Below are 17944 nucleotides of genomic sequence, written 5' to 3'. Positions count from 1 at the left end.
AATCCCAGAAGTAATGATGTTTTTTACCACTGGTGTAGCCATAGCCATGTGTACTGGTTGAATATCAGCCATATGAATGTGTGTGGGAATTGCAGATTTGGTTCCAGACCACCACAATAAAGCAAGTCATAATCTTTTTGCTAATGGAGGGTCTTGCCTTAAATTTGTAAAAAAAAATGCAACACCTGTGAAGCAGAATAAACTAAAGCACAATAAAACGAGGTATGCCTGTATATATTACGTTACAGATAATATATACACTAAATATATGAACGTGTTCTAACAGGTTTTTAAAATTGAAATATAATTCACAAACCATAATTCATCATTTTAAAGTGTACAATTCAGTGCTTTTCAGCATATTCAGAAAGTTGTGCAGCCATCACCACTAATTCCGGAACATTTTCATTACCTCAAAAAGAAACTTCATACTCACCGAACAGTCACTTTTCATTCCCGCATTCCCCAGCTCTTGTCAACTACTAATCTACTTTCTTTCTCTATGGACTTGACTATTCTAGACATTTCATTTAAATAAAATCATACAATATCTAAATCATCAGCTCAAAAGAAATCTCAAATGTCATCTTTTAAGTTAGGTGTGAGACTCTGGGTATAAACTTATTTTATTATTCAAAGAAATGGACTATAAACTGGGATTTGGAAATCATTGTTATGTATGGGCAATTTCTGTAAGATAACTTGACCAATCTTAATTATGGATTATTACCTCCATTAAAATTAAATAAACATTTATTGAATACCTACTATGTACCAGGCACTCTTCTAGGTGCTGGGAATATATCTGAATTAAAACTGACAAAAATCTCAGCCTTCATGTTTACATTCTGGAGTAAATATGTTCCAAATTGGTAAGAAATATTTTTTTCCAGAGAAATTCTTTAATAAGTGAATTTTTTTTGGGATGATTTCTATTTGTATAGAGAACAAGTATGAAAAGGCCTCAGAAATTCAGTATGTTGGTTACAAGGTTGGTGAGAGGAGCAACTAGGTCTCCTGCCTTTAGAAACTATGCAACTGTTATACTTCAGTTTAGTTCAGCATAAACATTCATTAAAGCCTCACCATTTATCAGACTCTTTGGCATGTCATTTGAAGTCATGTGTGTCTGCCAACATCTTAAGTAACCACTGTATCCCCTTACTCACCTTGTGACCCAGACATAGAAATATTTGCCAACACTTGTGCTTTTGTTCACGTTCTTCTGTCTAGAATCACCTTCTGTACTTTATTGTTAACCGACTTATTTTTTAAGACATAGTGCCAATACTGCTTCCTCTGTGAAGTCTTCATATTTGTTATCTCTCATGGCCAGAGTTAATTGCACCTTATTCTGTACTATTACATAATTTTGTCTCTCCTTGGCTCAGCATTCTTATTCGGGTTCTTTATATTATTATAAACTGATTAGCTTCTCTAACTAAATTGTAAATAATTTAAGATAATTAATATTTTATTTATATGTTTTGCACATAGTAGGCTAACAATGAATGAATGAATATAAATTTTAAATGGTTTTAAATTTCAGAATATAATATACAAAATTATTAAGAGTTCCTGATATCTTATGTGGAAAAGTACTTAATGCTTTGATTAAATATGTTTTAATTATAAAAGCATGGCAATAAAGGGTTTATTATTTATGAATAAACCACTTACTATTGAATGAGAAATTAAATATTAAATAGAAAACCCAAAATTTTATTTTAAACACATTAGTGATTCGAGATTTTTATACTTCTGACACAAAGTCTTTTCTTTGTTATGTACTTTCTTGAACACCACATAACTCATCTATTAATACTCAAAAAGATATTGGGAAGAATAATGTAGTTAAAATGATAGGCCAAATTTTTATATTGTAATTATGTAAAAAGTAACCAAAAGAAGGAAGTCCTACCTTTTATATTTTGACAATATATGGAAGTAAAGTATATTTTGGGTTGTACCTTTGTGATTACTATGTATATTTACCTGTTTTGATAATGGGAGCCTTTTTAACATATTAATGACTTTGAAAAGAATTTTTAATTTGTCGAAAGGTTGGTATTCTTGACATAGTTGTTTAAAGATGGAGGACTTAGAAAGTAGAATAAATATTAGAGTTTAAAAATATAATAGTATTGTACTGCTTCAGCATTTTATCTTTGTGTGGAATTATTGTTTAAGTGATTGGTTAAATAGAAGAAAATTTGTTGCAATTTACTGTCTCCTTTGATTGGCAAATTAGCCATTCTAACTATGAACTGTTTGCCCATATCTACTGCAGGCTTAGTCCTCCTGTCCTTCCACTGTGCTCCTTAAAGGAAATACATTTGTCTACTGATAAATTTTTCAGAATGGAACCATCTGAAATTACCAATGGTTGTTTTCTTTCTGTTCTAACAAGGGAGGTAAGGAAAAAAAATCCCAATGTATATCATACTTTGTGATTAAGAAACGACAAAGCCTCATAAAAAGAACCTAGGAATGTTATAAGCATTTTATAACGGTGTGCTTATTTTATAAATAACTAATGGGCAGGAAAAATTTTTACTGTGTAGAAAAAAAATTCCTATTTTTATCTTTATACTTCTCAGTTTTCCTCCCTTGCCTGCTTTCCATCCCCACCTTTACAAGTACTTTCTCAACATCCAGTTCATCTTTTTCTTATGTAAGAAATAAGTTGTAATTTTTTTTTTGTCAGTTTCATAAATGGGGAAGTACAGAAAAAGTCATTTGCTGAGGCTTATGAGATATATTAAGGACTAAGGCCTAAAAACCATCCATTTCTTTTAGTATAATATGCTTTTATTTTTGCTATATCAGTATTTACACTGAAAAATATTTGTAATATACACACTAATAGTTAACTCCCACATTTAGTAACTGCTTCTTTAATTGTAGCGGGACCCTTCTGAGACAGTGTCTGTGAAAGATGTTTTGGCCCGTGCTGCAGCAAAGGGTCTACTGGATGGGATCGAGTTGGGTAAATCTTCAAAACGAGAGAAGAAGAAGAAAAAATCAAAAACATCATTGCCCAAAGCTTCTACTACTGATAATAACGGCATCCAAATGAAAATTGCTGAGTTCCTGAGTCGAGAAACTGATGCAAAGGCTAATCGGTTAGATACATCAACAAGAAAAACATCTGTTCCACCGAAAAATACAACTCAAGTGGCTTATTCCTCACAGGTCAGAAAACCCAGCAAGCCTGTTACCAATCCTTTAGTGCCTACGTTTATGAAGAACACATCTCCCTCCAGACCACACCAACGCCAAGCAAACTTTGTAAGACCTCGTCCAGAGGACAGAATGGTTGTACTGAAACCTGTAGAGATTGTTTTGCCTCCAGTAATGTTGCCATTTTCAAATCCCCAAGGGATCAGACCTCAGATACCAACTCAAAATTTTTACTGTCGTTGGGTTGGACCCAAGACTATTGTGTCCAGCTACCTTTCTACACCATCAGTATCCAGAAAAGGGGAAAAGCCTAAAGAAAATTTACCTTCCTCCCTACTCAGACGTCCTCGCCCATGGCTTTGACTGTTTTGTTTTTTTACAGGGGTCAAGAGCAATTGACTTTTTTTCAAAGTCTGATATTTCTCTGAAGGTTAGACATCATTACACAAGTAACTAATCTTTTTGGTCACTTAGTACCTTCTAAGAGAATTAAGACAAGTGAAAACGATAATGTAGGTGGTTAACCAAAGCAGAATTCAGAGATTTCAATAGCTGAGGGCTTATCTGTTGTAGAATGTCCACTTGTAGACTCAGTGCCAGCTGTTAGAACTTCTCTCACTCTTTCAGTGTGGACTTAGGACACCACTTTTAAAAGAAAGCTGCAACAACTTTTCCTGAAGGAAAACACTGTCTGGCTTGTAACAGACTTTTTTCAAACTTAATTTGTGAGGCAATTTATTAGAAAGCATAGACATGGAAAAGAGGCTGACCGTCTCGCACTGACGTTAGATTGCTCTTCAGTGTCTACTTAGTTGTCATTTAACATTTTGTCACTACTGAGGTTCATTTTTTTCTTAAATATCAAAATATTCTTTAAGCAGGGGATGATATGAGTTTTATAATGTGGTTAAGGTCGAGTATGAGTAAGAAGAATGGGAAGTTCCAAGTTCCAGGTGTAGGTAGTTCAGATGTCCATTTACAGAGTGAAAACTGTTTCTCATTGGAAAAGCTTCCAGGATCCTGAGCAGACTGAACGTTATCAGTTCTCCCTTCTGTTTATGCCAAATACTGTGGTAAAAAAAGTGACTGTAAGCAAATTTCTATCCAAATAGTAATAATTCTGACAAAGAGGCAAAATTTCTGATTCTATTCAAAGATCAGGTCAAATACTGAAATCTACAAATCATTTCAAATGGCAAATCATTTCAAATTTGGTAAATCATTTCTGATGCACAATTAAAATATATTATAGCACTATGTTAATTATATTAAAAGTCAATTCATCTTGCATGTATTATCAATTGCCTGCCAAGAATTGGTATGATTATCATTTCTGGGTCTACTGATCTGTTTTTCATCATGGTGAAAGAAATTGCTTGACATTAAACTGAGTAAGTTACGACTATAAATCATATTGTTAAAAAAATATACATAGGCACATTCATAAAGTTTGAATTTAAATCTCTATATTCAGAATCCAGTTGTGTTGAACAGTGTTATATAAATTCCTCAATGTCCAATTCAGGAGGCATGATTTTAGTAGAATATTATCCTCTTCATGATGAATGTTTAGATCTACTTCGGCTCTAATATTCTATTCTTTCTCACTTGAAGTGAGGATAAAAAATGGTGAATATCACTTAGTAGTAATAGATTTTTACGTTAGCTAAGGATTTACATTTATCAGTAAACTGCGTCAGTGAAGAAAGGAAACTAAACTTTTTATATTTGAGCCAGGCTTATTATATTTTAAATCCCAAAATAATTCTCATATGTAAATTATGACTTAAAATATACAGAAATATTTTGAATGCTCAGCTTATTTTACTGATTTCAAAAATCAAAACCTATGTATTTCTTTGCTCTAAAATTATAGTGTTTCATCCTCTTACTCCTCCTATCTAGCTTAGATATTGCATGCATCTGGGAAGCCAGTGCAGTTGAACTTTGTTCAGTAAAGAGCTGGGATCTTATCCCAGGAATCCTTCATCTTTTTCCTACCTCCTTCCCCTTGCCCTAGACTGAAAAGTACTCCATTGTCCAAAATTAGCAGGTCTGAGATTTTCTCTTTTTTTGTGATAGAAACTACTATGAAAGTGTTCAGGGGTACTTTTCAGCTCTATCTATAGCAGCATGTGATTCATGCTTTAGCCACTTATATTTATTATCCCATAACATGCATCCTGTCACTAAATAATTTTTCTCTTTAGAAGTACATGGAGATTCTGAATTAAACCATTCACTAATTAATCCTGCAGTTTTGAAAATCTTCTAAGAGTGACATGATCAATTATTTAAATACTTCAGTAGAGTAAAAAGTACTTGGGATTAAAAGTGTGAGAATTCTAGTGGAGAATATTGACAACATTGACATTTTCTTTTCTTGAGCTTCTAAAGTGTTGCAAAAAATCTTAAAAAATTTAATTATTGGTATTTAGATACTCTAAGAGCAAATTCAGATTTTTATTTGAAATTATCACTAAGTAATACCTGAAACCAAAATAAAATTTTGCTCCTTGAGAGTAACTGCCTTTGATAGAAGAGATAAACTACCAGGGGAAATGCAAGATGAGCAAAAAATGGGTACATACTTTAAATTCTATTTATCTTCTTCCACATATCTAACAGTTAAACTAAACCAGATTCAACTGATTTTTCTAGTTATCTTTGATTTGGGATTTTGTGCCTGTAAAACTCTATTTTTCATCCTTTGATGTCAAGTTCTTAAAGGAAATCAAAGATAGCCTATCTTAAAACTAGAAAGACTGCTTACACAAGCCTCAAGTTGGTGACTAAAGAGGCTTGTGGCCACGATGCCAGCTGTCCTTCCTGATCACCAAATAAAGACAGTGTGATAAATTACTCAAAATTTACTTTTGTGATAGAAAACTATTATTTACTTTCTAGTTCTTACCAGGTGGAAATAGGTAATAACTAATCAAAGCAGAATCTTATATTCCTAAAATGATTTTTCATTTGAGGTAAGAATAATTTGAAAATAAAATGACTAGTGTGGAGACAGTAAACTTATATTTCTATTCCTGGATATATATGACTGAGATGTCAGATAAAGGAGTCAAACACTTTATGCAGCTAAGTTTATTCTTACAACATATTACATTTAAATGTGTAAAAGTGGTCAACAGCAAAAGGGGCAGAAAGCAAAACCAAATGTTCTTTCAGGATAAACAAGCTGCTTTGGAGTCTCATTGATAAAGTATGAGCAGTATCTTTTCCCTGAAGCTGAAATAAACCTCATTTTACTGGCTGTATAACACATGTTAGCTGTGTATTAGGTTAAGTAAGCTTGTCAACTAGAGAGCGAATGGTTTTACTAGTTCAACTGCTGATGTCAGAGAAATATTTTTCATGTTGTTTATGAACTCTTGTATTTGTGTTACAATACTTATGAAATGAATGTCATACAAGAAAAGGAGGAAAGATTTAGGGCTTTAGTAAATGACCTTCTGTAGAATTGTCTTACCATTGTCCATCATAAAGTCATAAAGTAGATTTTTAAAGAAGTAGCAGTGCCAACAGTTTATCATCAAGAACTTATTTTAATGGAAATGAGTCTAATGTCCCTTCATGCAGTGAGATAGACACAAACAAAAAACAATGGTCCTAATTAGTTATGGTTGGAAACAAAGGGCATGGGGATTTGTCTTTTAGATGAGATTACATGTGTTGTGAAGGATATAAAAATGAAGCACCAAGCAGGGCTTTTGTTTGCAAAGTAAAAAACTTAAGCGATAGGCATGTTAGTCATTCCCCTTGATGCTGCCAAGGAGCACATACAGGAGGAGGTGGCAAGTCTGTGTCTACCTGGCTGCTTTTAAAAAATAAAAGAAACTTTTAAGCATTTTGCCCTTTCTTCTACATATTCTAATAAAAATGTGACTACAAATCATTATAAAACCACCTTTTAGGCAATGTATAGTTCACTGAGATTACTTAGACCTGGATACATTGTGAGAAGATATCCAGTAAAGATAATACATTAACACAATAATGCAGTGTATTTCAGTAAAAATAGAATAAATAAAATATTTTAAGCTGTATTTAACAGGTTAATTAAAAAACGATAAGACATACAAGGCATAGTGAACGTGGCTGCCCGTTTACCAAATCACAGATATAAAGAATGCATAGATAACTGAAGTGCCACTACAATATCAGGTAAAACACTGGCATTCTTTCACAGAAAAATACACACATATTTTCATACATACTTTTTGGCCACGGCAGAAAGTGTCTGGATACACTGTTTAACAAAATTAATTTACAAAATTAATCGCATTTAGTATGCAAAGCTATCTTCAAAACAAAGTATCTGCAGTAAAGTTTTCAATATGTAAGGTCTATCATTCATCTTAATGTGTCCTTTAATTGCATATATAAATCAGTTTGCTACTTAAAGCTAGCTCAGTGTTCTTGATCCTGAAAAAAAACAACATAAGCCTTAAAAATGAATGGGATTTTAGTAGAGATTGCTGATATAAAAATGGATTATTCATAATTTTGAAGTTTATCATACTAAAACATTTCATTGTGGCCATCAAGGTAAAAGATGATCATGACTGAATTTTGAACAGCTTTCAAAGGGCACAGTAAGGATTTTCTTAATGCAATTTCTTAAGATGGCATTGGTTACTTCAGATAGAAGTACACAGGCTGGTAAAAAGTATAACTCATTTCAAGAGTGGCATCTTTTTCGTTATAACACTAGGGAGCTAGCAACAATTCTATAATTCTGAGAGGGAACAGAGTCAGGAGGCCACCTACTCATTCTGTCATGGTGGCTGAATATCATGAATTAGAAACATTTCTACCACATGTAACATCATCTCTGGAAAATTTGGTTGAGTTGAACAGGCTGTACTGCATGTAAAATCCTGTCCCCTACAACATGTTTGAGGCACACTGCAGAAAAACAGTCTTGGACTGAGAGAAGGCAAGGGTTTATAATTTACACCAATGCATGAGTAATTTGAACATATTTCCCTACTTACACAGGAATTTCTTGAAAATACCTGGCTAAGCCCAGAGTAATTTTGGAAAGATTTTCTAACTGGTATGCAAACAGCATAACTGATAACTGGGAGTTGGGAAGTGTGGAGTCTAGTCCTGGTTTTCTCACTGTTTTGTGGCATCTTAGACTAGGTGACTGAGCCTCTTGGGACTTCATATTTTTATTTCTCAAATGTGTTTAGTACCTTCTCTACCTTATAAGGCTCAAATGTGATAAGAATGTGGAAACCAGTTGACAAGTACATAGCAGTGGATAAAGCAGTTAACTTTTATTATTGGATATTGTAAAATGTTAATTTTGACATTAAAAAGTAAACAAGACTGATATTTAGATTGATCTCCTTAGCAAATTATTTTTAAAATAATGTCAACGAGAGTATAAATCAGAATCTTTACAGCTAAGTTTCTTATCTACAGAGAAAGAAGCAGGAAAGTGCTGTTTTTGGGAAACTTGTTAAATAGTCCATTGTTCTTATGCATATTTTGCTGATAGGAAAATTTTAAATTTTGAACATAAAATGGAAAAAATATAAATTTAAAAATATACCTACTAGAGTCCAACAAATTCCAATATCAAATACATAAATTCAAGGAAGGTTCAATTTAATGTAATTTGTTGCCATGGATGATACATGATGGACAGACATCTTTCTGGGCTAAAAAGCATTGGTGTAAGATTGAACTAGATGCAGAATCCTAGCAGAATGTTTAGGAGGTAGACTAACAAAATAACATGGTGGTAAAGATCTAAAATAAAAATGACATTTTATTAATTCCAAAATGCATATTGGCTAATTATCAAACTAAGGATGAAAGGCTTATGAGGACTATTTCAATGTTTATGTAGAGAATGGCTATACTGAATGATAATTCTCTAGCTGCACTGTATAATATAAGGCAGAAGTTTGAATATGTCCCACCTGAAATGCATTATGATTTTGTTACTCTTTCTTTCTCTTACTAATGAGTTTGAAAACTATCTGAAAAGAAGGGCTATTTTTGTTTGATTTTAATTTCTGAAATTTGGTTTTTCAATTTTGCAGTTTCACTTTTTATCCAACATCCCACAAACAGCTATAGACATGAAATGGTGTCCATGTATCCAAGAGCTCAAAGAAAGCTGCCAGTTGGTTTCTATACTGAAGCCAATAGCCAATTTTGTCAACCAAAAGGTTCAATTTTATGAATAACCGAAAAACTCATCATTCTATTTCTACAGCACTTCAATGGTATCTGGTATACAGTATCTACTCCAATGTGGAAAACAGGGCAAGTGCTGTAGGACTTCAAAGTTGCTTGTGACAGGTCCAGTCAAAGAGACAGTGAAACTAATTCAGGTGTCATTCACTCCAAGGACTCAGCATTAGTTCATTAGGAGGGGTGTGGCCACATTCTTCTCTGTGTGTGTGAAGTAATGTTCACGATATTTACAATAAGACCTTCCACTGCTCATGATGTAATTTACTGACAGCAAAATATGTCATGCTTCTTTTCATATCACATGATGGTGGCAAGACGAGAGAACATGCTTGTCTAACACTGTTTGGTTAAGGATAATTTCTCTGAAGACAAAGCATCAGCAACTGAATGGAAGGTCGGATATCAGTTCATCTTTAGTGTAGCTATTCAATCTTCAGGTAAATATTACAGAATCACTTAATATATGCAGCTATGGCGTTTCTGTGACAGGGCGTTTCTGTTTTAAAGTGTCAATGAGGGATAAGACCCCTCGTTTTACATTGGTTGTGACTCTTCTGGTCACTGAGTCTGCAGGCGGAGGAGGTGGTCGAACTTTCTGGGAAGGTGGCCTGGCTACCAAGCACTTCTGGTATCGTAACTGAAATAAAAAAAACACACACACATTTTATGATTGTTAATAATGTATCATCTCTTCTTGTTTTATGTGATTTTAATTCATCACCAACACATTTACTCCCAGAAGTTGACAACCTAGCTTCTAAAAATGAATCCAAGAGTTTATTTTTTTTTTTTAGAGTGTTTTAAATTCTAAGAGATTATTAGGCTTAACAAAGGTGTTTTGGCTTTTGCCATCCTTTTCTTCCATCCATCTCTACCCACTACTTGTCCTCTATATTGATAGGCAACAATTCACATACCTCATAGTCAAAGGACTAATGAAAGGAAAAAAGGATGGGAAGAGATGGTATTGATTAAATTTTTCTTAGAGACATGTCTGAGAGGTACGTGCTCATGGCTAATTGAGAGACAGCATGATAGAAAGGACACAGTTTGAATTTAGGCTTTATCGCTTATGAATTTTATGTCTCCAAGTTATTAAATCTGAGCCTCAATTTCTTCCATTGTAAAATGGCTGATGAATGGGACTTTTATGGTGTTATGATTAAGAAACAGTATGCCTAAACGAGGCGTAGAAACATGTTTGTTCCTGAGTTCTTGCTTTAAAAAAGACTAACGTCTTAACAGATCTTATGACACATTTTATATACAAGTCTAAATCTTAATAGATTAATTTTAAAAAATCCATTAGCACTGGTACCACAGTTTCTCTGCTTCAGAAATATGGCATACTCTACCTGCTTTTGTATTAATGCAATGATAAGTAATTCTTCAAAATTAGATTGAAAGATTAAAATGCATCAAATGTCTTTTTCTAATCCCAGCACTTTAAAATAATTCCGTGGCTGATTTTTAAAAATCTACTTAAATATTAGTAGGTTCCTTAGGACAGCTGTGAAATAGGCCAATGTTCTCTCTGAGAGGCACAAACCATTTACAGCAAGACTCTGGGTCACAATACTCTGTCATAGCTTGCAGGCCACAAAACAAGCCCCTTCCAACTCAACCATACGAACAACATTTTATCACATGCCTCCTCTGTGTAAAGTATCTTGCTAGATCTGCATTGCAACCCAGTCCACACACTTCTAAAGCAGTTATAAATGGGCAGTTGTAGCAATGTGGCACACTGGACTGGGAATTCCTAATGCTAGTCTTGTATGTCTAGTCTGAGCCAAAGCTGTACTTACTTTATGAACTTCATTAAAGATCCCTCTGTCTTACTCTAAATTTTACCAAAGTATCTTCGGCTAGGCCTCTACCACACAGTTGCAAACTATGCCTAAAAATTAAGTAGATTTAAAAGAAAGTGTTTTCGCCATAGATATTTCAGACAGTATAAATTCGTGCAGATATTTCAGATGGAGTATTATACAGATGTGAATCAAGAGGAAACCTTCTGAGTTAGAAATGCTAGATTCAGAGTGTAAAGAAAGGTCTGATTTTATTAGCACGCCTTATACAGGATTGGCTGGGCTACTTCAGCTGATTGCCTTAATACAATTAAAATAGTAAGCAAATGAGTAAAAATTCCTTTGAGAAAAAAATGGGTCTGAGAATCAGAAAACTAACTGTAATCAGTGATAAAGCTAATCACTTAGTTGTTAGCATTGAAAATGTTTAATTAAGGCTGAAAGCCATTCATTTTACGACTAAAACCATCTGTTAAGATCCTTTTCAATTTCATGAAATACTTAGTCATCCTCCATTTTTGGCTGACTGAACTCTCCCATTTTCTGTTTTCTTTACATAGGCCCTTCATCCAATCCATCCGCCTGATCAGGAGGTTTATCTTGACTCCTCTTCCACCCCTGCTCCCCTCTACCTGACCCTGCTCCTTTACACACAGTCATTTTTGAGTTAGAATTCTGGCTACACAGAATGAGGGGAAACTGTACCTCTAACAAAGGACAGTGGGAAGAATAAGGCCAGATAAGGAGTACAAACCACCAGGTCTTCCCTTCCCTGCCCCTTCCTCCTCCTCCATTTCAAAGTGCCTTTTATGATAAAAGTCAATCACAGCTCTCTTTTCTCATTCCCCACCTTTGCCATCTGCCATCCACCTTATCTTTTCCCCTATCCTTAACCTAGCATTATATTGTGCATAAAACCACAGAACTTCAGTTTCTCTGAACTCCACCTATTTTTGGATTCTTGGCATCTTGTGGCCAGTCTTCAGGTAAATTCTAATCCAACTGGCAGGCCAATCCGCTTCCCCAGGCTCTTAATCTATCACTAAGACCATGCCCAACTATATATATGACCCCATTTCAATCTGGCTCATTCCCTTAGTCTAAAAAATGCAAAAATCTCCCCCATCCTGAAACAAATGAGCAACCCCCTCAATGTTGTGCTTCAAGCTACCCTTCACTACTAGACTTTGTGTGATCCACTTCTTTTTCATCCCAGTCACTTCCCAATCCAGTGCAGTCTTACGCTTTTAGTTATAACACTCCCTATTCTAACCAAGTTTTGGTTTATGTGTCTCTTCCATATACTTGAACTCCATAATGCAAGGATCATATCTTAGTCTTACTTGAATTTCCCAGAGTCCAGGCTATAAAAGGTGGATTGAATTAAATGAAGCACAGGTGCTTCAAAATTTAGCATTCCTCATTCGCCGGCCAGGCAATTCTTTACAGCGTCTCTCAAATCATCTGCTCATAGTTATTCCCACTCCCACTCTCCTGGTTTAGAAGCTCTGCATCTCTCACCTGGCCCAATAACCAGGACTCCTGGCTGATCTCTCCACCTCAGCCCTGTCATTTCAACCCATTCTCCACTTCTTTTCTTTTGTTTTAGAATATACTTTTAAAACCTAATAGAATCAATTCGCTCTCCTGATTAAAAATTTTTGCTGAAGATAAGCACCTCGGCATGACATTACATGCCTTTCATGATATGGACCTCATCCTCTTCCACTTAGTTCTACCAACCCAACCTGCTGTTGCTAGAATATTCCATGAATCAAGTTTTGATGCCTGCATTCATATACTTCCCTCATTTTTCCCAGAACTTTTTCAGTGCCCAGCATCATTGGTGCTCAAAGGATATTTGTGGAATGACAAAATATTTTTGTTTGTTTGAAATCATATATGTGATGCAAAGAGCACTGGCTTTGTTACCCAGAAAATGTTGGGTTGAATGTAGATTCTGTCACTTACCAACTCTGTGCCGTGGAGCTGTTCTTTCCTCTGACCCTCTGTTTTTCGCTAAACGAAACAGAACTAACAACTATCTAACACGGTTGTTGGAAGGATTGAGTTCATAGATACAAAGTAAATAAAATATGTAAGAACGACGCACATCAGCCAGCTATCCGAACTAAAAATCATTCAGTACACTACATTTTAAAAAAATACTAAGTTGGTTCAAATTAGCACCAACTCATGCATGATCAGTATTTCCTGATCACATCCTGAAATTAAATAGGGACCAAGAGTTGAAAATCCTCAGATTTGTGGTTTTCGGCATTACTAGAGTCTTGACAGAATTTGGCTCCATCCAGCCCTGTCCTTTGGCAGGTGTCCTCGCCTCTTAAGATGGGAAGCTAACTGCTAATCGTATTGATCTAGTCACAGGATTGAGGGTGTTATATGGTAAAGCATTTCCTTGAAGGTTAGACTTTTCTTCTTTTAAATTGGTAGTTCTGCTCTGATTTATGGCACATAAAACAAAAGCAGGGGCGTGAGGGTCAAACAGCTCCCCACAGTGGGACTACTCACCATGCAGGCGGCCTGCACCGCCTCGGACACGTTTCCAGCGTTAGGCTCGCACCAGAAAACGTGGCACTCAAAGCGCTGGTTCCCAGTGTCCATGATGAAGGCAAATGTATGGACATCCTTCCCGACGCCCATGAAGGACAGGAACCGCACACGACACTCCACTAAGACTTCCTCTTCACTCTGTAAAACACGCTGTTCAGCAACCCACTCTCTGGGATGCCAGGCAATGGTCACAAACATGTCTGGATCTTAAATCATAGTGTCAAACTTAGAGTGGCCACCTATGGGAACTGGTATGAGAAAGTAGATAGATAGACTGAATTTAGGAAGGACTTGTATGATTCTAGAAAGGCACGTTTCTATGAGTGACCAGGGAGACCATCACTGCTGAGGGTGTCTCGTTTTGGCATTTAATCTTGCTCTGAACCACAGTGCAACCGCGAGGTGTGTTTTGTTCTCCGTCCACTATGCTCCACGTCTGTTAGTTCTCTGAAGGCAGGACGATGTCATGTTAACTTCTTACATCTTGCCCACCTAGGACCCTTAGTGGCTCGAAACCCATTGGCCAGGTGAACCCACTAGAAACAGCAGAGCGTTCAGAGGAAGGGAGCCAAGGGGTCTCTTTTCATCCACTTCCTCTTCCCAAGCTACACATCACAGTAAATCATATTTCACCTAAAACCATGTAAAACAAAAAGTTGCCATATCATTTTTTTTCTTTTCCACAACTGGTATCCATATGATGCAGTGTAAAGAATAGTTCGGAATTCATTCTTATGAATACGTCATTTACAGCAATCATGTGGGTTTTTTAAATTAGTAAACACATCTAGCATGGCAACTTTGGGGTCATTAACATCTTGGCTTATTAAGTATTCACTCAGGTGCTATGAGATTAACAGGTAAATTAAGCTAGTGTTAAGAGAACAGGAAGTTTTCTGGGGAGAAATGATGTTTAAGGTTGAAATCTGGGTAAGACAGAGGAGTAGCACTTGCAAAGAGAGAGGTAGAAAAGGGTTTGACATGTAGCGGCAAACAGGGTCAGTGAGTGTCTTATTCTTCTTTAGAAGGCAAATTGGGCTTGAAGTTGCCTTGCTAGTACACAAAAGTGCAGACCAAGGACTTGTGGTCTATGACAGGTGCTTTACAGAGGTGGAAAAGTGATAGAGTCTGGAGCCAGACTGCCTATATTCAAATCCTGACCCTGCTACTTCTAGATCTGTGAACTTGGGTAGTTACTTAACTTCTTTGTGTCTTAGTTTCCTCAACCACAACACTGGGATAACTTGAATTGACACTAATGCTGCCCTCTCAAGATGACCAATGGATCTCGCTACTACCAAACCACAAGAACTTCCATTATAGAAGCAACTCCTGTGCCCCAATCCCAGACAACAGAGCCCAGTCAATATTGGAGCCCTGAGAGTGACTGGCCAGGAAACCACACCATTAATGAGTCACTGCTGGTGTCATAGTCATCTATGCAAATGACTTCAGTCTCTTGGGCATATGAGGAAGAAGAATCAGGAGCCCAGAATAGAAGCTTCTGAGTTCAGAGGAAAGCAAAGGTGTGCAAAGATCCAGGCACAAAGGGTGAAATCTTTTTTTTTTTTTTTTTTTTTTTTTTAATGTAGGCTATTTTAAACACAAGGAAGCAGAACTCTCCAGAGGTCAAGCCTTGGATATAAATACATATCTAAGTTTCATGAAAGATTACTCTATCCAAAACCTCACTGTGACCGAGACAGACCAACTATGATTCTTCTTACCTTTTCACTGATGACAGTCACAGTAGCATCCGCCACGTTCATGTGCACTGATGGCCAATCCTCCTTGTTGGATGAGGTCATAAGACTTTCTATGGCATTGTTCAGGGTATCCATTCCTGTGGATAGAAGGGATAATTGTAAAAGCCCTAAAGCTATTTACTACTTTCAAATGTGGGTCCGAACTGATCTTTTTTTTTTAATAGCACCGGAAGACATTTCATTCCTTGCATTTGCTTAAAAGAAATGCTAGCTTTTACAGAAAGAAGGGTCATGAGAAGTTCCAGAGATTTAGTGTGTGATGTCCTATCTAATTGGACCATAGTACTCCTTTCTCTCCAAAGGTTCCTCAGGTGCAAGTGTAGAAATAGAACTCAAGAAAATGCTACTCCTTTCTAAGCATGGAGCCTTGGAAAAGGGGGCCCAACAGAAGCCAGCATCCACCAGAATACCCGAGTCTTCCTTCATCTTACTTTGTTACTTAAATAAGGCCAAGTGTGGGTGGCACCTTTATAAGAGTTGTATGTGCTATTCACTGGGGCACTTTTGTTGGGTGTTCCCACAGCTGCTTTTTAGGGGGATGGGGTAACAACTTTATTGAGATATAATTCACATAATATGCAGTTCATTCATTTAAAGTATATAATTAGTCTGATCTCAGAAACTAAGCAGGGTCAGGCCTAGCTAGTACTTAGATGGGAGATCACGTAGGAAGACCAGGTGCTGTAAGCATAAAAAAATAAAAAATAAGGGATTGTAAGCTGATAAGGTCCTTGCAATATGTGAGGTCAAACAAGGGTTGCCTTGCCTGAAAAAATAAAAATAAAAAATGAAGTATATAATTCAATGGTTTTAAATTCATTAAGTTGTGCAACTATCACCACAATCAATTTTAGAAAATTTTTATCACTCCCCCCAAAACTGCCCTATCTTTGAGGATATACCACTTCCTCCCAGCCCCTTAGCCTTAGACAATCATTTATTTAATTTCTATCTCTAGAGATCTGCCTATTTTGGATATTTCACACAAATGGAATCATAGAATATGTGGTTCTCCGTGACTGGCTTCTTTCTTTTAGTATAATCTTGTCAAGGTTCATCAGTGTTGTAGCCTGTGTCACTACATCATTCTTTTTCTTTGCCAAATTAAATTCCTTTGTATGGCAGTATCACGTTTTATTTATCCATTCATCAGCTGGACATTTGGATTGATTCCATTTTTTGACTATTATGAATGATGTTGCTGTGACCATTCATGTATACATTTTTGTATTAACACATGTTTTCATTTCACTTGGGTATATGCCTAGGAGCAGAAATGCTGGATCAAATGGTAACTCTATGTTTAACCTTTTGAGGAACTGCCAGACTTTTTTCTGGGTCACACCTTAAAGTAAAGCACGAGGGCTCCCTCAGCCCTTCCTATCTGTCCACCAGTTGACAAAAACTAAAGCAGGTGCTTTTAGTTTTTTTTTCCAGAGATGGAAGCCCCATCTGAGAACAGCAGAGCCCTTTATAGCCTTGGATTAAATGTCTCTGGAATGCTGGATAAATAAGAAATACGTGTCCATCTTGTTATCACATGCCAGAGCAGTGGCCTAATTCAAGACAAGGAAAGGGGTAAAACAGTAGAGCTATCCTTCTGGGAGGGTGAACACCTCCTATGAGCTCCCAAACACTTGCAAAGTGCAACGACATACATGTTTCACATACCGACTGGTTTGTCTACAGGTAGCATGCCCAAGTACTGCACGTGGAACTTCTGCACCAGCTCAGTCTTTGGTGTTGGAAAATCTACTATAGGGAACAAAAACAACACATCTTTCTCAGTGGTTCCAACATACACCATCACTCTGTGTCATCTGAAATGCACTCCCTTTGCCACAATAGTCCCATGTTTCTAGAGGTAAATGAGGCAATTGTTCTATAAGAACAGAGACATTGAGGTTCTGTCAGTCAAAATCCCATTCAACTTTCATTTCTAGGCAGAAAAACATTTGAAAGCAGGAACTGGAATCTATGTGTTAAAGCTGTTAACTGTATCTTTGATGTGTGTGCCAAGTAACAGCTTTTGGTGTCCTATTTGTTAGGTGTGGTTTCTGCTCGGAGAAATTTAATCACAAAGGGTACAATCAGGGAAAATAACTAAAATATTAAAAAATATACATTTTAACAAGCTGGTCCTTACCCCGGGCTCTACATGAGCTATAAAACCACTAAAGACAGTATTCTTTAATCCTGTCCAACAACAACAAAACTCATCTTGGCCCTTAATGCTTAACCCTATTGACACAAAATTAACTTTATGCCAAGGGAGGGCACCTACTGCATGCTCAGCACGTGTTCGTTGAGTGTAGTTTTTAAGATTAGAAGCACCAGGGAACCACCTGAAACCCTTTGGTTCCTGACTAGGATGGAGAG

General features: G+C 36.3%; 2 protein-coding genes across 27 annotated transcripts in view; one reads left to right on the top strand and one right to left on the bottom strand.

Annotated features, from left to right (window-relative positions):
- NSUN7 (NOP2/Sun RNA methyltransferase family member 7) overlaps positions 1–7045 on the top strand; it is a 38195-nt gene extending 31150 nt beyond the window's left edge. For both annotated transcript variants that reach the window (XM_036228012.1, XM_036228010.1), the window contains exons 11-12: positions 2291–2414; positions 2908–7045. In XM_036228012.1, the coding sequence (XP_036083905.1) occupies positions 2291–2414; positions 2908–3546 (763 nt within the window). In that variant the 3' untranslated portion in view covers positions 3547–7045. The remainder of the gene's footprint in view (positions 1–2290; positions 2415–2907) is intronic.
- A 180-nt stretch (positions 7046–7225) lies between these two features.
- Positions 7226–17944, bottom strand: part of APBB2 (amyloid beta precursor protein binding family B member 2) — a 328869-nt gene continuing 318150 nt past the window's right edge. For 22 of the 25 annotated variants that reach the window (XM_036227996.1, XM_036227999.1, XM_036228007.1 and 19 more), the window contains 4 exons: positions 17237–17320; positions 15527–15642; positions 13758–13937; positions 7226–10051 (listed from right to left, as the gene is read on the bottom strand). In XM_036227996.1, coding sequence (XP_036083889.1) covers positions 9884–10051; positions 13758–13937; positions 15527–15642; positions 17237–17320 — 548 coding nt within the window. In that variant the 3' untranslated portion in view covers positions 7226–9883. The remainder of the gene's footprint in view (positions 10052–13757; positions 13938–15526; positions 15643–17236; positions 17321–17944) is intronic. The other 3 variants (XM_036228008.1, XM_036227989.1, XM_036227992.1) reach the window with 1 other exon arrangement.

This window comes from Rousettus aegyptiacus, unplaced genomic scaffold (genome assembly GCF_014176215.1).
Source record: "Rousettus aegyptiacus isolate mRouAeg1 unplaced genomic scaffold, mRouAeg1.p scaffold_m13_p_10, whole genome shotgun sequence".
Classification (NCBI taxonomy): domain Eukaryota; kingdom Metazoa; phylum Chordata; class Mammalia; order Chiroptera; family Pteropodidae; genus Rousettus; species Rousettus aegyptiacus.
Note: the sequence above shows the minus strand (reverse complement) of the source record. Positions and strands in the feature narration are given on the sequence as shown.